The 27118-nt window shown below is 44.3% G+C and overlaps 1 protein-coding gene across 2 annotated transcripts in view; it reads left to right on the plus strand.

Moving 5' to 3' along the window:
- LOC126354750 (proton-coupled amino acid transporter-like protein CG1139) overlaps positions 1–27118 on the plus strand; it is a 123420-nt gene that overhangs the window by 49255 nt on the left and 47047 nt on the right. For both annotated transcript variants that reach the window (XM_050004628.1, XM_050004630.1), the window contains 3 exons: positions 404–490; positions 8848–8998; positions 16141–16262. In XM_050004628.1, the coding sequence (XP_049860585.1) occupies positions 404–490; positions 8848–8998; positions 16141–16262 (360 nt within the window). The remainder of the gene's footprint in view (positions 1–403; positions 491–8847; positions 8999–16140; positions 16263–27118) is intronic.

Consider the following 27118-nt stretch of genomic DNA (forward strand, 5'->3'; position numbering starts at 1 on the left):
TGATTTCAAAGCTGGGCGTCGTGGTTCTGACCTTCTTCGCTGAAGCGTAGATGCCTACATCCAAATTGTTAACAGTGCCAGTAGCTTCACTCTCTAGAGGGTTTTATCTTGAGTGGGTAGCATGTAGTGATTCCGATTAGTTTTTAATCGAGTGTTAGTCCAAGATACTCGTATGCCTTATCACACTTAATGATACTGCACTGTTGTGTCAGAGATGTTTGAAGTGGAATACTCCCCTGATTACTCCCATAATTATTTCCTATGTCTATGTAGAATAAGTGAATAGGTACCACTGGATACGCCATGAGGTTGAGTTATTGAGGTAAACATGTATGTTGTCCTAACTATTACACCTTTTTAATTGTGGTACCGTAAGCTTTGTTTGTGGCGTGTTTCATTTCAGGTTGCCCATCTCGGAGAAGTTCGAGAAGGAGAAGCAGGATGAAGAATACGACCCGTTCGCCCACCGCCAGGTGGAGAGGCCCGTATCGTAAGTACACTAAGTCAGGCAGCGGTGCTATCGTGGTCTGCAGTGCCCGATCACTGAACTTCTCCCCGGCGTCACAATGCTGCCGGGAGACGTCTGCTATGCGCCAACGGAAAAGTTGCGTAGGGGGTACACCAAATTACATTAGATTACACACTATGTGCGTCATGTAGACCTGTAGGGAGGTCACACTAGAGGATGTGCGACATCTCACCAAAGCAGAAGTACATAATAATTATTTGACAAGAACTGATGTTCTTATTTTCCGCCCACAAATACTACAGTAATGTGCAAATTAGTTGGGGCAAGAGGACTACACTTTAGCTATGCAATATTATTACTATATATATATAATTCATGTACTAGCTTCATGAATATTGATAAATAATGTGTCGTCCTTCTGCTTTGATGAGTTCCTGAACATGTTGCGGCATAAAGTCGACAAGATTAGAGCAAATGTTTCGTACCTCGTCTGCGTGAATCTACACTTTTACAGCATTTACTAACATGCGTTCTTTTGTTGAATAGTCTACTTTACCAACTCATCTTTTCACAGTACTCCGAAAATTCTCGATGGTGTTTAAGTCTCGTGAATTACCATGTCATTGAACCACATGAACGTTGTTTTCTTTCATGAAAGTCTTGACTGCATTAGAGTTGTGACATGGGGCAAGATCATTGTGAAATCTTCCTCTGAAGTCTGCAAAGGGGTGTAGGAATGGCACAATTCCATGCCTCAGGATTTCCGTGTATTTGGTTGAATCCATCATCCTATCAATTGGAACTAGTGCTCCAGAGGCAGTTGCAGTGACATATTTTTGGGAGAGTATTTTACATTCTGTTCATGATGCTCAGCTCTCACTGCCTCACGGGTGCTTCGCCTTACAACCCTTGCTCTGTATGCCTGAACAGTAAAGTATTACTCGTCACTGAAAATTACATGTTTGCAGTCGTAGGAGATCCAAGATTTATATTTTTAGCCCATGCCAACCGTTCTTTCTTCATGTCAGGTGCTTCTTTATTGGCTTTCATGCCATCCGCCCACGATCAAGAAGCCACCAGCGAGGTGCTGAAGTCGCAGTTTCAGCTCCAGTAACCAATAAATCTTTCTGTCTCGTCTTGTGAGCATCAAATCTTAATGTTTCTAATTAGAATTTTGTCAATTCTACAGGTGGATTTTCTTTACCGTCCACGTGTGCCTTTTGTCTTTGGAGACAATGAGGCAGTATCACTGTATTCCTTAATAAGGCTTGCAGCACTAGATTTTCCAACACCAACATCAGAGGCAAAATCGTTTACAGTCATAAAATGTGTTCATGAAGAACAATTATTTTTACCCACTTCGTAGGTGAAATGTCCATTTGATCACAAACGGAATGTTTTCCTGTCGCAAACGCAGAAATAACGCACGCTGTTGTTGCAAATAAAAGCACTCCACTGAACTCGAAGGGACCTACAAATATTGTTCGTAGTCAAGGTAACAACAGAGTCCAACAATTGGATGGATTGAATTGGCTACAATTCTTTGTAGATTATGAATTTACCTCATGTAATTTGCACACTGCAGTGACATAGTCCTTACAGATGTGGAAAAAGTAAATAATTTCATCCATTTTTCACTTACGCATTAATTAAATGTATACATAGAAAACTGCATTACGTAATTCCAGAGTTATTGCTGCTAAGCATCACCAAGAACAACAGCCGCCAGGAAGCCATCCCTGCACAGTTGGAGGTACTTGATTGGAGCGTGATAGAATTCTGAAAATAACGTTTGAATTGCATTAAAATGGACTGCAGGAGCCGAATATGCAGGCAGAGGTCGTAAATTTGCAGATGAAACAATGCGTGAACGATTCACTGTAAGCTAGACTTGATGATTATTTAGCAAAACACTTACACTCCAGTGTTTCGTGCTCATGTGAGGTTTAACTCATGGATGTCGAAAAAGTTGTGGAAATGTTATGGAACGAAATAAATACAGTTTCGTGACTACTAAGTTTGTGGAAGAGGGTACCCGCAATTATGCTCCGTAATGTGGCAAGTATTCACAGTGTGCGGGTCTTGAAACTCGATCCAAAATAGTCGGAACGCTACATGAAGTGGGTGAATAAAGAGCCTGTCATCACGATTTTCAAAGCCAAGGCCGCGAAATAACGGCTTTACGATTCTTTGTTTCCACAGAACATTGGAATCTACCCACGAGGAGAGGTTGAAACAGGCCTCACCCATGTACAAAACCAACTGCTAATACAAAGATGATAATTTTTTCTTCAAGCAACATCTGTGTAGATCACTTGTTCGTGTTAAGAGAATCTGAAGATCTCTTAAGAATCTCTCAACTAGAAGTTAAAACACAGAGATGATAATGTCGGTGTTTCACTGATATGATGGTAGTTATGGTGTATGAAAACTGTGACTTGCTTGAAATCTAAGAATCACCACAGTATCAGAGTATGATCTGGGGAGAGTGAAGGCGAGGAGAGGTAAAAACAAAAGGATGCCCTGTGATAATGTTAGCAGGAGGCGTTATCGACTATTGATGGTAAGAAGGGTATGTGTTGAGACAGAGTTCTAAATTGGGGTGTTTAAACTGACATTCTATGCGGAGAGTATCGGATAGGAATACAAAAGTTTGGAATTTGGGATACAGGCGTGATGGCACAGCATGGTACCTGGGCTGGCGATAAGATGGGAGAATACGGTTTCCTGGTTAACAATTGCGTTCAAAGGAGCTCTAGGAATAGAAGAAGAGGTGGCAACTGAAATAAATGGTACCCGAAATTATGCTCCGTAATGTGGCAGCCGGGAACATACACTACTTGCCATTAAAATTGCTACACCAAGAAGAAATGAAGATGATAAACGGGTATTAATTGGACAAATATATTATACTAGAACTGACATGTGATAATATTTTCACGCAATTTGGAAGCATAGATCCTGAAAAAGAACCACCTCTGGCCGTAATAACGGCCTTGATACGCATGGGCATTGTCAGAGCTTGGATGGCGTGTACAGGTACAGCTGCTCATGCAGCTTCAACACGATACCACAGTTCATCAAGAGTAGTGACTGGTGAATTTTGACGAGCCAATTGATCGGCCTCCATTGACCAGACGTTTTCAACTGGTGAGAGATATGGAGAATGTCTTGGCGAGGGCCGTAGTCGAACATTTTCTGTATCCAGAAAGGAACATGCGGTCGTGCATTATCCTCCTGAAGTGTAGGGTTTCGCAGGGATCGAATGAAGGGTAGAGCCAAGCGTCGTAACACATGTGATATGTAACGTCCACTATTCAAAGTGCCGTCAATGCTAACACGAGGTCACCGAGACGTGTAAACAATGGCACCCCATACCATCACACCGGCTGATACGCCAGTATGGAGATGACGAATACACACTTCCAATATGTGTTCACCGCGATGTCGCCAAACACGGACGTGACCATCATGATGCTGGAAATAGAACCTGAATTCATCCGAAAAAATGACGTTTTGGCATTCGCGCATCCAGGTTCGTCGTTGAGTACACCATCGCAGGCGCTCCTGTCTGTGATGCAGGGTCAAGTGTAACGACAGCCATGGTCTCCGAGCTGATAGTCCATGCTGCTGCAAACGTCGTCGAACTGTTCGTGCAGATGGTTGTGGTCTTGTAAACGTTCCCATCTGTTGACTCAGGGATCGACACGTAGCTGCACTATCCGTTACAGCCATGCGGATAAGATGCCTGTTATCTTGACTGCTAGTGATACGAGGCCGTTGGGATCCAGCACGGCGATCAGTATTACCCTCCTGAACCCACCGATCCCATATTCTGCTAACAGTCAATCGATGTCGAGCAGCAGTGTCGCGATACGATAAACCGCAATCGCTACAGGCTACAATCCGACCTTTGTCAAAGTCGGAAACGTGATGGTACGCATTTCCCCTCCTTACACGAGGCTTCACAACAACGGGTTCACGAGGTAACGCCGGTCAACTGCTGTTTGTGTATGAGAAATCGGTTTGAAACTTTCCTCATGTCAGCACGTTGTAGGTGTCGCCACCGGCGCCAACCTTGTGTGAATGCTCTGAAAAGCTAATCATTTGGATATCACAGCATATTCTTCCTGTCGGTTAAATTTTGCGACTGTAGCACGTCATCTTCGTGGTGTAGAAATTTTAATGGCCAGTTGTGTGGATGAGTGCAGAGGTGAGTATGCAGGCTCATTAAGCTATCCCTGCTGATGTTTTATGTAACTAGCAATGCTATTCTTGTCTTCGAAAACGACGCGTGAGATTTGATGTTCTCTCGCTCTCTGCGCGCATACTATTTGTCGCACAGAAGAAACTGAAAGGGCGTTTTGTAGGAAATGAAATGTATTTAAATTCTGTACTGGGATACGTTTTCGTTGAAGGACACGATTTCGAGTTATTCAAGAAAAACGTGACTACTCGAAGTATTACCTATATTCGAGCTTTTTTTTTATCTCTGTTGATTTGGCTATGACGCCACCAGCATTTCGTTAACGTTATTAATTTAAACGTACGCCTGAGGATGATAAAAGAAAAATGACTCTTGTAAACGTTACGCTAAAAGTAATTACGTTGACAATTCGATTCAAACATAGCTCTTACAAGGAAAGTGGTTTTGTAATCAGAGGACCTGATGAATAAATCGATGTAACTCTTTATCGTATGGTGCTGACATTCACAAAATTGTCAATTAAAATCCACAAAAACTCTAATATTACATTCATAAGCGCTAAAGTAAGCCACTGGCCTAATACGAACTGTCAATAAAGACCACAAAAGTTCGAGCGTGGGAAATAATTCGTACGATAGCAAATGTTTGTACAGTGTTTGCAGGGAGTGCCATAAGCAAAGTAATAGAAATCCTAGAATGAAACTTTCACTCTACAGCGGAGTGTGCGCTGATATGAAACTTCCTGGCAGATTAAACCCGTGTGCCGGACCGAGACTCAAACTCGGGACCTTTGCCTTTCGCGGGCAAGTGCTCTACCAACTGAGCTACCCAAGCACAACTCACGCCCGTTCTTCACAGCTTTAATTCCTCCAGTACCTCGTCTCCTACCTTCCAAACTTCACAGGCAAATGTCCTGAGTTCGAGTCTCGGTCCGGCACACAGTTTTAATGTGCCAGAAATTTTCGTATCAGCACACACTCCACTGTAGAGTGAAAATTTCATTCTAGAAACATTCCCCAGGCTGTGGCTAAGCCATGTATCCGTAATATCCTTTCTTCCAGAAGTGTTATTTCTACAAGGTTCGCAGGAGAGTTTCTGTGACGTCTGGATGGTAGGAGACGAAGTACTGGCGGAATTAGAGCTTTGAGGACGGTGCGTGAGTCGTGCTTGGCTGGCTCAGTCGGCTGAGCACTTGCCAGCGGAAGGCAAATGTCCGAGTCTCGGTCCGGCCCACAGTTTTAATCTGCCAGGAAGTTTCAATAGAAATCCTGTCCTGTGGGTGCTGAGACTGGGTGTGTGGGTGCGTTTGACCGTCATTTTTATACGTTTTCCTAAATAACTACTGAACTACGGCCTCTAGCGAAAACGTATTTCAGTACAGAATCAAGCTGCATTAAATTTCCTTCACAAAGGTCTTTTTCATTTTTTCTGTATGACTAATTGTTCGCGCGTAGCGAGCGAGAGAATTTCCAAAGTTCCCGCGTTGCTTCGAAGGCCAGGTAAGTCGTTGCAGGTTGCACAAAACGATAATAGTAGGGGTAGCTGAATCAACCTCTATCTCTCTCGAAGTTTATATTGTATTTGTTGAGTTTTGGAGGGGGCTTGCGTTGCACATGTAAAATCTTCCTCTGGTCACTAAGTTGACCACGCTGGACCACCTGTGCTGGCAGTGACGTTGGTGTGTGTATTTCAGTCGAGATGTAAGTTATGGACAAGTGCTCACGGTGAGACACAGCCATACTCATAGCGATCCCATTTTTCTATTAGCCTAATGCTGATCTCGAATATAGTGTCTCTGGAGGCTCCGCTACACAAATAGAGTTCCTAATGTATCTACATCTACATGATTACTCTGCAATTCACATTTAAGTGCTTGGTAGAGGGTTCATCGAACCACAATCATACTATCTCTCTACCATTCCACTCCCGGACATTTGCTTCGAAGGCCAGGTAAGTCGTTGCAGGTTGCACAAAACGATAATAGTAGGGGTAGCTGAATCAACCTCTATCTCTCTCGAAGTTTATATTGTATTTGTTGAGTTTTGGAGGGGGCTTGCGTTGCACATGTAAAATCTTCCTCTGGTCACTAAGTTGACCACGCTGGACCACCTGTGCTGGCAGTGACGTTGGTGTGTGTATTTCAGTCGAGATGTAAGTTATGGACAAGTGCTCACGGTGAGACACAGCCATACTCATAGCGATCCCATTTTTCTATTAGCCTAATGCTGATCTCGAATATAGTGTCTCTGGAGGCTCCGCTACACAAATAGAGTTCCTAATGTATCTACATCTACATCTACATGATTACTCTGCAATTCACATTTAAGTGCTTGGCAGAGGGTTCATCGAACCACAATCATACTATCTCTCTACCATTCCACTCCCGGACAGCGCACGGGAAAAACGAACACCTAAACCTTTCTGCTCGAGCTCTGATTTCTTTTATTTTATTTTGGTGATCAATCCTACCTATGTAGGTTGGGCTCAACAAAATATTTTCGCATTCGGAAGAGAAAGTTGGTGACTGAAATTTCGTAAAAAGGTCTCGCCGCGACGAAAAACGTCTATGCTGTAATGACTTCCATCCCAACTCGCATATCATATCTGCTACACTCTTTCCCTTATTACGTGATAATACAAAACGAGCTGCCCTTTTTTGCACCCTTTCGATGTCCTCCGTCAATCCCACCCGGTAAGGATCCCACACCGCGCAGCAATATTCCAACAGAGAACGAACGAGTATAGTGTAAGCTGTCTCTTTAGTGGACTTGTTGCATGTTCTAAGTGTCCTGCCAATGAAACGCAACCTTGGGCTCGCCTTCCCCACCATATTATCTACGTGGTCTTTCCAATTGAAGTTGTTCTTAATTGTAACACCCAGGTACTTTGTTGAATTGACAGCCTTGAGAATTGAACTATTTATCGAGTAATCAAAATCCAACGTATTTCTTTTGGAACTCATGTGGATCACCTCACACTTTTCGTTATTTAGCGTCAACTGCCACCTGCCACACCATACAGCAATCTTTTCTAAATCGCTTTGCAACTGATACTGGTCTTCGGATGACCTTACTAGACGGTGAATTACAGCATCATCTGTGAACAACCTAAGAGAACTGCTCAGATTGTCACCCAGGTCATTTATATACATCAGGAACAGCAGAGGTCCCAGGAAGCTTCCCTGGGGAACACCTGATATCACTTCAGTTTTACTCGGTGATTTGCCGTCTATTACTACGAACTGCGACCTTCCCGACAGGAAATTTACGAATCCAGTCGCACAACTGAGACGATACCCCATAGGCCCGCAGCTTGATTAGAAGTAGCTTGTGAGGAACGGTGTCAAAAGCTTTCCGGAAATCTACAAATACGGAATCAACTTGTGATCACCTGTCGATAGCGGCCATTACTTCGTGTGAATAAAGAGCTAGCTGCGTTGCACAAGAACGATGTTTTCTGAAACCATGCTGATTACGTATCAATAGATCGTTCCCTTCGAGGTGATTCATAATGTTTGAATACAGTATATGCTCCAAAATCCTACTGCAAACCGACGTCAATTATTTAGGTCTGTAGTTCGATGGATTACTCCTACTACCCTTCTTAAACACTGGTGCGACCTGCGCAATTTTCCAATCTGTAGGTACAGATCTATCGGTGAGCGAGCGGTTGTATATGATTGCTAAGTAGGGAGCTATTGTATCAGCGTAATCTGAAAGGAACCTAATCGGTATACAATCTGGACCTGAAGACTTGCCCGTATCAAGCGATTTGAGTTGCTTCGCAACCCCTAAGGTATCTACTTGTAAGAAACTCATGCTAACAGCTGTTTGTGTTTCAAATTCTGGAATATTCCATTCTTCTTCCCTGGTGAAGGAATTTCGGAAAACTGCGTTCAAGAACTTCGCTGTAGCGGCACAGTCGGCGGTAACAGTACCATCGGCACTGCGCAGCGAAGGCATTGACTGCGTCTTGCCGCTTGTGTAGTCTACATACGACCAGAATTTCTTCGGATTTTCTACCAAATTTCGAGACAATATTTCGTTGTGGAACCTATTAAAGGCATCTCGCATTGAAGTCCGTGCCAAATTTCGCTTGTCTGTAAATTTTAGCCAAATAACTGTTGTTATATTATTATGACGCCCCAGTCAGTGATTACCTTTGGTGACAGGGACGTGGGTGCGCTGATGCACCTGCTCAAGTGCAGCCTCGGCACGGGAATCCTGGCGATGCCTATGGCCTTCCGGAGCGCAGGTCTGGCCGTGGGCCTCGTGGGCACCGCCCTGGTGGGATACATCTGCACACACTGCGTCCATATTCTGGTGAGTAGCAGCGTGCAGAATCGTACCTGGGACACAACCTTGGATGTTCATGTGCCCTTTATTGTATGATATTTCACTCGGTGAAACAAGGAAAGAATGTCCACGTTATTGCGTGAACAATGGACTTCAGCTGATTAAATATATGAGAAAAAGTACCACCATAGCTGTACCTTGATAATGTGTTTATTCTGTCATACTACTTGTTTCGGCGGCATATTACCGCCATCCTCAGGCGCCACCACTGCCAACAGAGTATTTGATTTCCTTGGCGTAGTTAGTGTGGGATGCCTGTTATTAACACATGGGGCTAGCTTTCATCAGGAGTCTACACTTCACACCGTGTTGTCTCCAATGGCAGAGAAGAAAGTTGGTGATTTGAATTTCGTGGGAAGATTCCTCCCCAGCAAAAAACACCTTACTTTTAATGATGTCCATCCTAAATCCTGTATCATGTCAGTTACACTCCCTCCCCTATTTTGCGATAGTACAAAACTAGCTGCCCTTCTTTTAACTTTTTCGATGTACTCTGTGAGTCCTATCTGGTAAGGATACCACACGGTGCTAGCTTTCGTCAGGAGTCTACACTCGACACCACGTTGTCTCCAACTGCAGAGGAGGAATATGGTGATATTATTAGAATTTCGTGAGAAGATTCCTCCGCAAGAAAAAACACCTTACTTTTAATGATGTCCATCCCAAATCCTGTATCATGTCAGTTACACTCTCTCCGCTATTTTGCGATCATACAAGACTTGCTGCCCTTCTCTTAACTTTTTCGATCTACTCCGTCAGTCTACATCTACATCTACATCCATACTCCGCAAGCCACCTGACAGTGTGTGGCGGAGGGTACCCTGAGTACCTCTATCTGTTCTCCCTTCTATTACAGTCTCGTATTGTTCGTGGAAAGAAGGATTGTCGGTATGCTTCTGTGCGGGCTCTAATCTCTCTGATTTTATCCTCATGGTCTCTTCGCGAGATATACGTAGGAGGGAGCAATATACTGCTTGACTCTTCGGTGAAGATATGTTCTCGAAACTTTAACAAAAGCCCGTACCGAGCTACTGAGCGTCTCTCCTGCAGAGTCTTCCACTGGAGTTTATCTATCATCTCCGTAACGCTTTTCGATTACTAAATAATACGGTAACGAAGCGTGCTGCTCTCCGTTGGATCTTCTCTATCTCTTCTATCAACCCTGTCTGGTACGGATCCCACACTGGTGAGCAGTACTCAAGCAGTGGGCGAACAAGCCGACTGTAACCTACTTCCTTTGTTTTCGGATTGTATTTCTTTAGGAGTCTTCCAATGAATCTCAGTCTGGCATCTGCCTTACCGACGATCAACTTTATATGACCATCCCATTTTAAATCACTCCTAATGCGTACTCCCAGATAATTTATGGAATTAACTACTTCCAGTTGCTTACCTGCTATTTTGTAGCTAAATGATAAGGGATCTATCTTTCTATGTATTCGCAGCACATTAAACTTGTCTACTCCGTGCACCATGCGTCAATTCGCTGCAGATCCTCCTGCATTTCAGTACAATTTTCCATTGTTACAACCTCTCGATACACCACAGCATCATCCGCAAAAAGGCTCAGTGAACTTCCGATGTCATCCATCAGGTCATTTATGTATATTGTGAATATCAACGGACCAACAGACACTCCCCTGCGGCGCACCTGAAGTCACTCTTACTTCGGAAGACTTCTCTCCATTGAGAATGACATGCTGCGTTCTGTTATCTAGGGACTCTTCAATCCAATCACACAACTGGTCTGATACTCCGTATGCTCTTACTTTGTTCATTAAACGACTAAGGGGAACTGTATCGAATGCCTTGCGGAAGTCAAGAAACACGGCATCTACCTGTGAACCCGTGTCTATGGTCCTCTGAGTCTCGTGGACGAATAGCGCGAGCTGGGTTTCACATCAACGTCTTTTTCGAAACCCATGCTCATTCCTACAGAGTAGATTTCTACTCTCCAGAAAAGTCATTATACTCGAACATAATACGTGTTCCAAAATTCTACAAGCTATCGACGTTAGAGATATAGGTCTATAGTTCTGCATATCTGTTCGACGTCCCTTCTTGAAAACGGGGATGACCTGTGCCCTTTTCCAACCCTTTGGAACGCTGCGCTCTTCTAGAGACCTACGGTACACCGTCGCAAGAAGGGGGGCAAGTTCCTTCGCGTACTCTGTGTAAAATCGAACTGGTATCCCATCAGGTCCAGCGGCCTTTCCTCTTTTGAGCGATTTTAATTGTTTCTCTATCCCTGTGTCGTCTATTTCGATATCTACCATTTTGTCATCTATCCGACAATCTAGAGAAGGAATTACGGTGCAGTCTTCCTCTGTGAAACAGCTTTGCAAAAAGTCCTGTCTGGTAATGATGCCACACCGCGCAGTAGTACACCGAAAGAGGACGGACAAGCGTAGTGTAGGCAGTCTCCTTAGAAGATCTGTTACATTTTCTAAGTGTCCTCCTAATAAAATGCAGTCTTCGGTTAGCCGTCGCACAACGTTTTCTATGCGTTTCTTCCAATTTAATTCTTTCGTAATTGTAATTCCTTGTTATTTGGTTGAATTTACGGCCTTTAGATTTGACTGATTTATCGTGTAAGCGAAACTTAACGCATTCTTTTTAGCACTCATTTGAATTACTTCACACTTTTCATTATTTAGCGTAACTGCCAATTCTCGGACCATGCTGGTATCTTTTATAAATCGTTTTGCATTTTCTTTTGGTCTTTTGAAGACTTTACTAGTCGATAAACCGCTGTTACCATTGTCTCCGAAATCGTTTATATAGATAAGGAACAGCAAAGGGCCTATAACACTACTTGGGGAACACAACAAATCACTTCTTTTTAACTCGACGATTTTCTGTCGGTTGCTATGAACCGTGGCCTGTCTGACAGGAAATCACGAATCCAGTCACGTAACTGAGACGATATTCAATAGGCACCCAATTTCACTAGAGGCCGCTTGTATGGTACAGTGTCAAACGCCTTCCGGAAATCCATAAATACGGAATCCATTTGTCCGCAGCTCGTGGTAGTGCGGTAGCGTTCTCGCTTCCCACGCCCGGGTTCCCGGGTTCGATTCCCGGCGGGGTCAGGGATTTTCTCTGCCTCGTGATGACTGGGTGTTGTGTGATGTCCTTAGGTTAGTTAGGTTTACGTAGTTCTAACTTCTAGGGGACTGATGACCATACATGTTAAGTCCCATAGTGCTCAGAGCCATTTGAACCATTTTTTGAACGGAATCCATTTGAAATCCCTTGTCAATAGCACTCAAAACTTCGTGCGAATAAAGAGCTAGTTGTGTTACATAAGAACGATGTGTGTTGACTGTGTGTCAACAGACAGTTTTCTTCGAGGTAATTGATAATGTTCTAACACAATGTATGATCCTACGAGCTATTCACGGGTGGAACAAGAAATGGGAAAGCGACAGGAGTGCATAGAATGCCCCACACACCGCAAGGCGGCTTGCGAAGTAAGGATGTGGATGATGTACATGTATGGTATATAAGTGCTGTTAAGCAAGTTGTAACGAGACAGCAACTACTGAATAGTGACTGTAATACAAATCATAGGAGTGAAGACAGAAGCTGGAGGAAGTCTAACTATTAGGAGGGATCGTGTGGCAATGAGGTACGGATGTGTCACCATTCTTTAGCCTGGCCATTGAGATCGTCATGCTGCATGGTTTACGGGTGTGGCCGGTATCTCGATACTGCACCGCCGCTGAGGACCGAGAACTCGATAACCATCCTGATTCCTGGACGTGGACCTGGAGCATCGCTCTACCCTGCTCTATTGTAGTATATGAATCTACACCCAGGCTCGTAAACTAAGGATAATGCTGATACATGGTAAAGCAACGTTCTGGTAGGCGGTTAGCGGATTTAAATTACCTCGGGGTGTGAGCATGCGGTGCGTTTGACCTGCGGTCGTCGCACGGTGGCGCTGGCAGCAGTCCACATACGCAGAGATGTGTTGGTGCATGTCAGAGTAAGGTGTAGCAAGTAAGTGTGCAGACGTTTTCAGGTGTGCTAATGGTGACTGTGTGCTGAAAATGGCTCAAAGAACACATATTGATGACGTTGTGAGGGGTAAAGTAATAGGGCGACTGGAGGCTGGTCAAACACAGCAGGTCGTAGCACGGGCCCTCCATGTGCCACAAGAATTCCAGCAGGCAAGGAACGTGTCCAGGCGCTACAGTACGGAACTTCCACTGTGTACAACACCACAAGCAGACCGACATCTCACAATCAGCGCCCGCAGACGGCCACGCAGTACTGCACGTAGCCTTGCTCGGGACCTTACCGCAGCCACTCAAACAGTTGTCTCCAGACACACAGTCTACAGACGACTGAAGAGACATGGTTTATTCGCACGTCTGGGATGGTCGCGGTGGACATATCGCTGCATGTCTTCATACCCCTACGACACTTCAAGAACTCCGATAGGTACTGGTGCAAGAATGGGAGGCTATGCCTCAGCAGCTGCTCGATCACCTGATCCAGAGTATGCCAACCCGTTGTGTGGCCTGTGTACATGTGCATGGTGATCATATTCCGTGTTGATGATAGGGGTACATGCGCAGGAAACAGTTGCGTTTTGAAGCACATTTGTTTCGGGACGGTTTTCTCAACTTATCACCAATGCCGTGGACTTACAGATCGGTGTCGTGTGTGTTCCCTATACGCCTATGCTATTAGCGCGTTTTGTGTAGTGCTACGTTGTGTGGCACCACATTCTGCAGTTATCCTGAATTTATGAGCATGAGTGTAGTTGGGGACATTTTTGCATATGTCCCTGCTCCAACTCGCACGTTTGGGACGAAGGGGTCGGAACGGCCAACCCGACAAGGTGTAAAGCGGCCGTCGGGATTTTACTGTTTAATTATCCTGCTTAATCAGATACTGAGATCGTGAACGTATCGAGCAAGCCAACGTCATTATGCTGCAAACATGGAGTCTTACTTTTCCGTGTTTGAAGACTTTTTAAAATCAGAATTAAAAAAAAAGTGTAATGTCTGTTCTTGTTGACATAGTAAACTGGAAATTGACGGAGCTACAGTCCCGATACATTTGCCTACCACAAAGGATAACAATATCGTAAAATATAATAACATGGCAAACAATGATAACGATGCATTCATGAACACATGCATTCAGTCCATAGTACTAAACACTCATAGGCAACACCGCTACTATAATGAAATCTGCTGTGGACCTGATAAAATATGCTGTATTACTGTAGTGGTTGTAAGATTTTCGTGAATGATTGTATGTCGAAAGAAGTTTCAAAATAGTGATTAGGACGCTGCACTTAACAAGATGAAGGTAGCTGTACTGTTTCCCGTGGCCATAGAGTTTTTAGTGGAAACTCTGTGGCACTTTTGCATCTCGTCACACTGGGCAATGTATTTCTTCTTCCTTTGTTGATATATTCCCACTGCGGTTACGACAGTCCGTGCTATTCTTGCAGATGTCACGTTTTCACATCACTGAATTGCCAGCCAGTACTATTCCTCAACACTTTTACAATAAGCAAAGTCATTGCCTATGCGGTGTAGTTGTCTCACAGACATTATAAAAATGTTTTCATACTTTTGTTCCTCTCACTACGAAGTCTATTTCGTTACTGTTCAACTTTACATAACATGCATCCCTAAAATAATAAACTGTGCAGGAGATGACACGGCTACTTCCCTTGGTCACTCAATGTCTGCACGAGAAGCTGCTATGTATATGAAATGCCCGTGATTATTTAATTAGAATTTGATAGATGAAAGGAAGAAAAATATATCTTACTGGGCGGTGTGTATGTGTGTGTGTGTGTGTGTGTGTATATGTGTACACCTGCTCCCGTACCTTCCGATGGGGTCGACGCTACCTGAAGCTACCGATACCATTACAAACAAGTTCTTCTCTCTGAACTTATGATACCTTTCCAATTTGACACGCTTTCATCACTAATAACCAATGTGTTTTCCATCCAAACCTTGTCAGAAAGGCTTTCTTTCAATATTCTGTGTGGAAACAACATCTTAGAAGGATCTCACGCCCATAATCTGTTGTTGTGACAGTTTTATGTATATGGTATTGTGCCATATTGTAAAACCAGAGTGTAAGGCACCGTTCCTTTGGAATTCTTTTGCGACCACTGTAATCATACCCGAAAAGTTGTTTCATCAGCCATAGTTGTAAGTATTTTATTAATTTAATATTTTAACCATCAACTGAATAGCTACATTTCTACTGGCGCCAGCATACCGGCCACCTGAAGTGCGATGGAATGAAACTACATTGTTGTTGTATACCGATGCATTCCCATCACTGTTATTGTGGTCCACAGCCGAAAGACTGGTTTGATGCAGCTCCCCACTCTACTCCAAGCGAGCCTCTTCATCTGCGAGAAACTACTGCAACCGACATCCGTTTGAACCTACTTACTGTGTACATCTTTCGGTCTGTCTCTAAAATTTTTACTATTTTTACCCTTCCCCCCCACGACCCCTACACACACACGTCTTTCCAATACTAAAGTGACGGTTTGTGTCCTGTGAACTGATCCGTTCTTTTAGTCAAGTTGCCCGGCCGCGGTGGTCTAGCGGTTCTAGGCGCTCAGTCCGGAACCGCGCGACTGCTACGGTCGCAGGTTCGAATCCTGCCTGGGGCATGGATGTGTGTGATGTCCTTAGGTTAGTTAGGTTTAAGTAGTTCTAAGTTCTAGGGGACTGATGACCACAGATGTTAAGTCCCATAATGCTCAGAGCCATTTGAACCATTTTTTTAGTCAAGTTATGCCACAAATTTATTTTCTCCCCAACTTTCTCATTAGTTGCACAATCTACCCATATAATCCTTAGGGTTCTTGAATAACACCATATTCCAAAGCTTCTATTTCCTTCTTGTCTAAACTACGTATAGCCCACATTTCGTTTCCATCCAAAGCTAAAATCTAGACAAATACCATCAGAAAAGACTTCCAAATAGTTAATATGTATTCGGTGTTAAGAAATTGATGTTCTTCAGAAACGCTTTTCCCGCCATTGCCATTGTCTGGAACTACAATAGAGGGAGGAAGTACTGTTGTCGTAACTGAGCGTGTTGGTGTGCAGGTGGACTGCTCGCAGCGGCTGTGCCGGCGGCTGAAGGTGCCATCGATGGACTACCCGACCACGGCGTCCGCCGCCTTCACCTCGGGGCCGGAGCGGCTTCGGTCCCTCGCCCCGGTAGCCAGGTATGCCGCCATCACCGACTGGTTCCATAATCCAGTAGTTAGCATCACCTCATCTAAGCTGCTGTCTGACTAATAGGACTGATGACATTTGTTTAAAATATCTGGAATTGGATACATCGATATTCAAAAAAGTATCATTGCTGTCGGCCATCGACGTATCTAGAAAAAATATCGACATGTCGGCATATCGACGAGGAAAGTATCGACGCTCTGGCATATAAAAATATAGGCTGCACCCTGCAAATACAGTACCGGTTTTAGAGCTGTATATTTAAGTATTGATTCATTATTAGATGGTCTGTAACTCAACAAGCTAGCGGACTGTTTATCCCCCTTAGAGCACGAACTTAAAGGGAAACGATGAACGTTCATGCTTGGCTATAACGACTTTTCTAACAATGGTAACTGCGTGTGAGTCGCACAGTAAAAAGTGTCCGATGGGTCCGTCGTTCAGTTTCGTCACATATCGGATTTGCCCGGAAAACTCCATGTAAATTTCCCTGATTTTTCATTTCTGTAAACGCGCCGATTACGTCCCACTTACGTGACCACTGCAGAGAACAGTCTTGTAGTTTATATTTTCGTTCGTCAGTTTCAGAAACTGTTTTTGAAGATCGCCGATGTGAAGAAATAGCACACTATTTGGGTTAAAAATTGTTTTCTTAACGTAACTGGTGTGCTATTGTTTCACGTCGGAAATCTTGTTATTCCATCACATCGCCAACCTCCAGTGCAATCGGACTTCTTCTTTGTGCCACCTATACTTGCTTCCACATTCAAAGAGAATCACTGGACGTGATGGGACCCCAAAAAGTAGCAAGACTTCTACATACAGTGAAAGTAAAATTATGTTCTACTACAATTTCAAAAGAACAGTTTCAAATATTTACCGGAAATCGCGAAAGAAATACAATATAAGATAAAAATGTTGGCACTAGATATCGACGTGGAACAAAAGGTATCGTCGGTAATTATCGATATTTACTGGGAAACATAACGATGCAGAAATAGTTTATCAACAGCGTACTGCCCAGTGCGCAGACCACAGCCCTGCACAGTTGCTGCTTACACGCTGTTTTAATATTTACGCTTACACAGTGTTCCCAGTTCGGCTGTTCGGAAGCAAGGAAGGAATATTTGGTTTAACGTCCCGTCGATATCGAGGTCATTTGAGACAAACCACGTGTCCGGATTGTGCCAAGGATGGGGAAGGAAATCGGCCCTGACCCTTAAGAGCAAACATTCTGGCATTTACCTGGAGCGATTTTAGGAAATTACGTAAAAGCAAGATCTGGATGTCTGGACACGGGTTCGAACCATCGTCCTCCCGAATACGTGTCCTCGACGCTCGGGCACCGCACAGTCACGCCTACTGCTGCGGTGCCCCAGGGCTTGAGCTAGCCAGGCAGTGTCAAACTGAGCACGAGCCATACCTCAGCTGTCACCAAAAATACGTCAAATTCGAACCGCATGTGGCAGTTCACTCCGTACCAGAGTATCACCAGAGCGCCGAAGTTACACTACTGGCTACACCAAGAAGAAATGCAGATGATATCCGGTATTCATTGGATAAATATATTATACTAGAACTGACAAGTGATTACGTTTTCACGCATTTTGGGTGCATAGATCCTGAGAAATCAGTACCCAGAACAACCACCTCTGGCCGTAATAACGGCCTTGATAGCCTAGGCATTGAGTCAAACTGAGCTCTGACGGGCGTGCACAGCTACAGCTGCCCATGCAGCTTCAACACGGTACCACATTTCATCAAGAGTAGTGACTGGCGTATTGTAAAGAGCCAGTTGCTCGGCCACCATTGACCAGACGTTTTCATTTGGTGAGAGATCTGGAGAATGTGCTGGCCAGGGCAGCAGTCCAACATTTTCTGTATCCAGGACCTGCAACATGCGGTCATGCATTATTCTGCTCAAATGTAGGGTTTCGCAGGGATCGAATGAAGGGTAGAGGCACGGGTCGTAACACATCTGAAATGTAACATCCACTGTTTAAAGTGTCGTCAGTGCGAACAAGAGGTGACCGAGACCTATAATAAATGGCACCCCGTACCAGCACGCAGAGTGATACGCCAGTATGGCGATGACGAATACACGCTTCCAATGTGCGTTCACCGCCATGTCGCCAAACAAGGATGCGACCATCATGATGCTGTAAACAGAATCTGGATTCATCCGCAAAAATGACGTTTTGCCGTTCGTGCTCCCAGGTTCGTCGTTGAGCACCACCATCCTGTCTGCGATGCAGCGTCAAGTGAAAACGCAGTCATGGTCTCCGAGCTGATGGTCCATGCTGCTGCAAACGTCGTCGAACTGTTGGTGCAGATGGTTGTTGTCTTGCAAACCTCCCCATCTCTTGACTCAGGGATCAAGACGTGGCTGCACGATCCGTTACAGCTATGCGGAAAAGATGCCTGTCATCTCGACAGTTAGTCTTACGAGGCCTTTATCAAAGTCGGAAACGTGATGGTACGCAATTCTCCTCCTTACACGAGGCATCACAACAACCAACGTTTTACCAGGCAACGTCGGTCATCTGCTGTTTGTGTATGAGAAATCGGTTGGAAACTTTGCTCATGTCAGCACGTTGCAGGTGTCGCCATCGGCGCCAATCTTGTGTGAATGCTCTGAAAAGCTAATCATTTGCATATCACAGCATCTTCTTCCTGTCGGTTAAATTACGCGTGTGTAGCACGTCATCTTCGTGGTGCAACAATTTTAATGGGCAGCAGTGTATAAACGACATACATAAGAATACGTTAAAATAACAGTGGTTGCATCTGACGGCAACAGTTATTTACTCCGCAATGACAAATCAATCACTTTGTCTAGGGATTGCGTGTGTGTTTAGCAATCAAAACGATCTCGGTTCCGCGTTCGAATGCCTCAGCTGCTTAAATTTTGAATACAATTCATCAGCAGTGGCGACCGAAGACTTCCGGCAGAAGAGGTCATCCTCATTCTGCCAACAGCCTTGTGAAAGAGGGCCAAGAAGCCAATGGGGTGGGAAAGCGTCCACAAAATGTGGAAGAATTAGCTCTGATCAACGACATGAGGATGCAGAACACAATGCATTAATGACACATGACGTGTATCCATAGGTCACGTGGTCTGTAAGTGAAAAAGTGTCCTGGTGATCTCTCCATTGGCAAATGATTCCGGACTATTCCCCCATACGGATATCTGCGAATGGACTGCAAGGAGGAGGTGACCGTGAGAAAAATACACTCCTGGAAATGGAAAAAAGAACACATTGACACCGGTGTGTCAGACCCACCATACTTGCTCCGGACACTGCGAGAGGGCTGTACAAGCAATGATCACACGCACGGCACAGCGGACACACCAGGAACCGCGGTGTTGGCCGTCGAATGGCGCTAGCTGCGCTGCATTTGTGCACCGCCGCCGTCAGTGTCAGCCAGTTTGCCGTGGCATACGGAGCTCCATCGCAGTCTTTAACACTGGTAGCATGCCGCGACAGCGTGGACGTGAACCGTATGTGCAGTTGACGGACTTTGAGCGAGGGCGTATAGTGGGCATGCGGGAGGCCGGGTGGACGTACCGCCGAATTGCTCAACAGGTGGGGCGTGAGGTCTCCACAGTACATCGATGTTGTCGCCAGTGGTCGGCGGAAGGTGCACGTGCCCGTCGACCTAGGACCGGACCGCAGCGACGCACGGATGCACGCCAAGACCGTAGGATCCTACGCAGTGCCGTAAATTAAGGACACTGTTGCTACTGGGGTATCGGCGAGGACTATTCGCAACCGTCTCCATGAAGCTGGGCTACCGTCCCGCACACCGTTAGGCCGTCTTCCGCTCACGCCCCAACATCGTGCAGCCCGCCTCCAGTGGTGTCGCGACAGGCGTGAATGGAGGGACGAATGGAGACGTGTCGTCTTTAGCGATGAGAGTCGCTTCTGCCTTGGTGCCAATGATGGTCGTATGCGTGTTTGGCACCGTGCAGGTGAGCGCCACAATCAGGACTGCATACGACCGAGGCACACAGGGCCAACACCCGGCATCATGGTGAGGGGAGCGATCTCCTACACTGGCCATACACCTCTGGTGATCGTCGAGGGGACACTGAATAGTGCACGGTACATCCAAACCGTCATCGAACCCATCGTTGGCCGCGGTGGTCTCGCGGTTCTAGGCGCGCAGTCCGGAACCGTGAGACTGCTGCGGTCGCAGGTTCGAATCCTACCTCGGGCATGGATGTGTGTGATGTCCTTAGGTTAGTTAGGTTTAATTAGTTCTAAGTTCTAGGGGACTGATGACCACAGCAGTTTAGTCCCATAGTGCTCAGAGCCATTTGAACCATTTTTTGAACCCATCGTTCTACCATTCCTAGACCGGCAAGGGAACTTGCTGTTCCAACAGGACAATGCACGTCCACATGTATCCCGTGCCACCCAACGTGCTCAGGAAGGTGTAAGTCAACTACCCTGGCCAGCAAGATCTCCGGATCTGTCCCCCATTGAGCATGTTTGGGACTGGATGAAGCGTCGTCTTACGCGGTCTGCACGTCCAGCACGAACGCTGGTCCAACTGAGGCGCCAGGTGGAAATGGCATGGCAAGCCGTTCCACAGGACTACATCCAGCATCTCTACGATCGTCTCCATGGGAGAATAGCAGCCTGCATTGCTGCGAAAGGTGGATATACACTGTACTAGTGCCGACATTGTGCATGCTCTGTTGCCTGTGTCTATGTGCCTGTGGTTCTGTCAGTGTGATCATGTGATGTATCTGACCCCAGGAATGTGTCAATAAAGTTTCCCCTTCCTGGGACAATGAATTCACGGTGTTCTTATTTCAATTTCCAGGAGTGTATTTAATTACTAGGTAACATTACAGGGTAACATTCTACGAGTCGGGGCGTGGAATGTCAGAAGTTTGAACGTGGTTTGGAGCTAGGAAATCTGAAAAGGGTAACGCAAGGTCTCAAATTAGATGTAAGCGTGAGTGACGTAAAATTGAAAGAAGACAAGGGAAGCTGGTCAGACGACTAGAGTAATATTAGCATCTGCAGAAAATGATTAAACGGAGACAGGATTCGTCATGAATACGACATTGCACAAAGGCGTGTAATCAGAATAATAATTGAAACCCGCCCAATATCACATTGCAGACATTTATTTAAGGAACAGTATCTTCGCAATACATATATTTACTTGTGAATTTTTTTATTAATAACCCATCCCAGTTCAAAAATAACGGCGAGGTGCATAGCTACAACACTAGAAGAAGGGATAATCTTCCCTATTCTGTAATAAATCTCACTTTGGCACAGGAAGGGGTGATTCATGCTGCCACAAGAATCTTTGGTCATTTGCGAAATAGTATTAAAAGTCTGACAGACAGCCAAACAACATTTAAAAGCAATTAAAACTATTTCTGAATGACAACTAATTCTACTCAGTAGATAAATTCTTAGATATGAAGTAATAACTGTAAAAAAATATTATTTTGTGTAAATAAAAACTATGTTAAAGTGACAGGTTCCACATCATTAAGAATTGTTGTATCCATGATCTAAGGAGCAAGGATTAATGTGTTTATGTACGTGTGTATGTACGTGTGTATGAGAGTGCGTTACTGGGAGCAGTTCAGTGACAGGGTTGTTCTCATCAGAATCGATGGCAAACAAACACTGAAAGCAATAGTTCAGGTATATATGCCGACATCGCAAGCATAGAATAAGTATACGAGGATACTGAACGGGTAATTTAATACGTAAAGAAGTACGAAAATTTAATAGTCGTGGTGGACTGGAATGCAATTGTAGTGGAAGATTCAAAGGCTCTGAGCGCTATGCGACTTAACTTCTGAGGTCTTAGAACTAATTAAACCTAACTAACCTAATGACATCACACGTATCCATGCCCGAGACAGAATTCGAACCCGCGACCGTAGCGGTCGCTTGGCTCCAGACTGTAGCGCTTAGAACCGCACGGCCACTCCGGCCGGCCATCAATACGTAAAGACGTGAGATACGAAAGTACTAAAGAATGAAGAGATACGCTTGAACTTCTCTAAGGCTATAGCTACTGCAATAATGAATAATTCAGTAGGCAATTCAAATGAAGAGAAATGGACTTCTCTAAATGGGCAATCACACAAATTGGAGAGAAAAACGTAGATACAACGAAGGTAACTACGAAGGACCCGTGGATAACAGAAGAAATACTTCAGTTGATCGTCGAATGAAAGAAGTACAAAAATGTTCAAGGAAATTCAGGAATACAGAAATACCAGTCACTTAGGAATGAAGTAAACAGGAACTGCAGGCAAGCTAAGGCGACATGGCTACATGAAAAATGTAAAGAAATCGAAAAAAGCTGATTATAGGAAGGAGTGACTCAGCATACAGAAAAGTCAAAACGATTTTCAATGAAATTTAAAACATGATTGGTGACATCAAGAGTGCAATTTGAAATCCAGTGTTAAATGTAGAAGAGGCATCGGATAGATAGGTGAATAGTGTACATTGTGAGTTTTCAAGCGGAGAAGACCTCATCTGATGACATTATCGAAAAAGAATAGGGAAGAGGAAAGTCATTCAGTATTAGAATCAGAATTTATTAGAGCTTTTGAGAGACCTAAGATCAAATAAGGCAGAAAGGATGGATAACGTTCCATCGGAATTTCTAATTTCATTGGGGGAAATAGCATGAAAACAATTATTCTCGTTGATGTTTAGAATATATGAGACTGGCAATGTAACATCATACTTTCTGAAAAATATCATCCACGCAATTACGAAGACTGCAAGAGCTGACAAATGCGAGGTTTATCGCACAATCACAATAACAGCTCATGCGTCCAAGTTGCTGACAAGAACAATCTACAGGAGAATGGAAAAGGAAACTGAGGACCTGTTCGATGACGATCAGCTTTGGGTTAGGAAAGGTAAAGGTACCAGAGACGGAATTCTGACGTTACGGTGGGTAATGTAAACAAGGCTAAAGAAAGGTCAAGACATGTTCAACGGATTTGTCGACCTGGAAAAAAGAGTTCGACTATGTAAAATGGTGCAAGGTGTTCGAAATCCTGAGAAAAATCGGGGTATGTTATATGGAAACACGGGCAATAAACAAGATATACAAGAAGCAAGAGCCGCGGTTTGAGGCGTCCTGTCACGGACTGAGCGGCCCCTCCCACCGGAGGTTCGAGTCCTGCCTTGGGCATGGTTGTATGTGTTGTCCTTAGAATAAGTTAGTTTAAGTAGTGTGTAAGTCTAGGGACCGATGACCTAAGCAGTTTGGTCCCTTAGCAATTTACACACTTTTTGAACAAGAAACAAGAGGGAACAATAAGAGTGGAAGATGAAGAACAAATTGCAAATTAAAAAGGGTGTAAGAAAGGTTTGTAGTCGTTCGCTCCTACTGTTCAGTCAACACATCAAAGTAGCAATGGCGGAAATAAAATGAAGGTTCAAAAGTAGAATTAAAATTCGAAGTGAAAGAATATCAAAGATAAGATTCGGTAATGACATTGGCATCGGCAGTGAAAACGAAGAAGCATTACAAGGTCTGTTGGACGGAATGAGTAGTATAATGTGTACATAATTTGGAGTAAGAGTTTACTGCAGAAATAAAGAAAGTGATGAGAAGCAGCAGTCGTGAGAACAGTGAGGAATTTAACATCAGGGTTGGTAATGATGAAGTAGAAGAAATTAAGGAATCTTGTTACCTAGGGAGCGAAGCAAAGGACGCACCAAGGAACACATAAAAAGCAGACTATAACTGGCAAAAAAGCAATCTGTTAGCAATCAAACATAGGCCTTAACTTTAGGACGAAATTTCTGAGAATGTACAATTGGAGCACAGCATTGAGGCATGAGACATGGACTCTGATAAAACGGGAACAGAAGAAAATCTAAGCATTTGAGATGTGGCGATGCAGAAAAATGTTGTAAATTAGGTTGAATCTTAAGATAAGGGATGATGAGGTTCTCCACAGAATCGGTGAGGTAAGGAGTATGTGGAAAACACTGACAAGAAGAGGGGACAAGATGATGGGACATGTTTTAAGACGTTAAGGAACAACTTTCATGGTACTAGAGTGAGTTGTGGGGGGTAAAAGCAACAGAGGAAGACAGATATTGGGACACATGTAGCAAAAAGTGAGGACATAGGTTGATTAGTGCTACTCTCAGATTAAAAGTTTGTCACAGGAGAGGAATCTGTGGCGGACTTTATCAAGCTCCTGATCACCACGTCCCCCCCCCCCCCCCCCGCACAAAAAAAAGAAAAAATAAATAAAGTAAAAATAAAAGTCCTGGTAAACCTAGCGCCATTGTAATAAAGGTGAGTTGAGATTTCCAACAAGCGGTACTGTTAACGGAAGCCTAATTAACAAAAAGAAAAAAAATCAAGGAAAGGTACCGAATCGATTAGGACGACTTACAACATTCTCATATTAAAAATCTTAAAATAGGACACACTCACTGAGCAAGATTAGACCACCAGTGTCACTCAAATATTTTCTCTTCATCCAGCCTAGCACTCAAAGTAATAAATGACAAGTTTAAATCTAAGGCAAAAAACGTTTAATGCCGGACTACAATGACAAAAACAAATTAATGGGCGTACAGTTTAACAGGAAGGATATAAAATGTTGACTGACAATGGCAAGAAAAGCACTTCGGAAGAAAAGTAATTAGTTTACATCGAGTATAGATTTAAGTGTCAGGAAGTCCTTTCTAAAAGCATTTGTATTGAGTGAAGCCGTGTATGGAAGTGAAACATTGACGATAAACAGGTTAGACAAGAAAAGAATAGAAGATTTTGAGATGTGGTGCCACAGAAGAATGCTGAAGATTAGATGTGTAGGTCACGTAACTAATGAGGTACTGAATAGAATTGGGGAGAAGAGGAATTTGTGGCACAACTTGACTAGAAGAAGGGATCTGTTGGCAGGACACGTCCTGAGGCATCAAGGGAGCACCAATTTAGTGCTGGAGGGGGGGGGGGGGTAAAAATCGTAGATCTAGTCTGTCGAAATCAGTAACAAGCAAGAAGGAAATAAAAGACTGTAATTCGGTGGGGAAAGGAGTCCGGCAGAAAACAGATAATTGTGTGTTAAAGTCGGCTCCCGGCACAAGAGCTCAGCAACAGTCAATGTTCTGAAACGTGCTTACCAAGTTTAGTTCATTTTGACTGAACAGGAACTGTCCCAATTGACAACTGGTATACCAATCTTTCTTTGGCAGTGGCCCGCGACCTGGCGATTCCTTCGCTCCGTCTATAGCTGTTCCCTTCGCCTCCTGTCGGCATGCTCGCATATGCGCAGATGCCATCGTGCAACCGGCCACGATCTGCTCTGGAGGCGCGCACCCAGCTTCGTCCGCTCAGAGTCTGCGCTTTTGTTGTCAGCTGCACCCTTCCTTCTTGACTGCCTGGCAAAACTCCACCATGCGAGCCTGGTACTTCATTAAAAGTCTCGGAAATCGCTGTGTAGGTCTTCTTGGACGCCACCCACGAAGCTATTGCTGGGTAACAGTCGAAGAGCATAACCATGCACAACTTCGGTAAGAGCTGACACGGCTCAGTGCAAATGTGTAGGGGTTGCGAAGTGCTCGATTTACAGCATGGTGATCCTCCCTTACGGTAGTCAGGCGTGGTAGACAGAGAGACCTTGACGAAGAGTTGACAAGAATGTGTCTGCCATCACAACCCCATGCAGTCCAACACCGGACCTCCAGCACCTCCCAATTCCCCATTATGTGGAAACTGATCGAATGCACCAGCCGACCAAACGGAGCCCAGCAATGTGAACCTTTCCAAAACCTGTCAGGTGCTGATAACGCTACCTCGTACGATTACGTGGCATCTCCGTGATTTCACAATGACCACTCAACATCTGACACTGATCATTCCTCTTTTACTGACTACCAGACCTAAACATGAACAACACTAATTCACACTGGTGGCTGTTTTACCTGTCACAGATAAGTGTAACTCCAAACGTTTACATATCCATCGATGGTATGTAGCTGTACGAAGTTACGTTGACATTCACCATGTCTTCTTGGAGTTTCATATTTCTTATCAGGCAGTGTATAATTTGAAAAAGTTAAAGTCGTTAGCTTAGGTTGAAAATTACAAGAAATAATTCATTTTTAAAGTTGAAACGTAGCTAAATTCTATTCACTAAGATTTATATTCTTAATTACTCCAAATCAAATAAGAGTTTGTTGTTACTTCAGATACCTTTAATAGGGACACCATCACGAATGACTGATATAATATCCAGTTCCTTAATTTCTCTATATTAGGGACAGAAATCAAAAGTGTAACACCACGAAACCCAGGTCTGATAGTATTCAAACTTTTATCTACATCTACATTTATACTCCGGAAGCCACCCAAAGGTGTTTGGCGGAGGGCACTTTACGTGCAACTGTCATTACCTCCCTTTCCTGTTCCACTCGCGTATGGTTCGAGGGAAGAACGACTGCCGGAAAGCCTCCGTGCGCGCTCGAATCTCTCTAATTTTACATTCGTGATCTCCTCGGGAGGTATAAGCACGAGGAAGCAATATATTCGATACCTCATCCAGAAATGCACCCTCTCGAAACCTGGACAGCAAGCTACACCGTGATGCAGAGCGGCTATCTTGCAGAGTCTGCCACTTGAGTTTGCTAAACATCTCCGTAACGCTATCACGCTTACCAAATAACCCTGTGACGAAACGCGCCGCTCTTCTTTGGATCTTCTTGTACCTCCTCTGTCAACCTGACCTGGTACGGATCCCACAATGATGAGCAATACTCAAGTATAGGTCGAACGAGTGTTTTGTAAGCCACCTCCTTTCTTCATTGACTAAATTTTC

The sequence above is a fragment of the Schistocerca gregaria genome, chromosome 3, assembly GCF_023897955.1.
Source record: "Schistocerca gregaria isolate iqSchGreg1 chromosome 3, iqSchGreg1.2, whole genome shotgun sequence".
NCBI classification, from domain to species: Eukaryota; Metazoa; Arthropoda; class Insecta; order Orthoptera; family Acrididae; genus Schistocerca; species Schistocerca gregaria.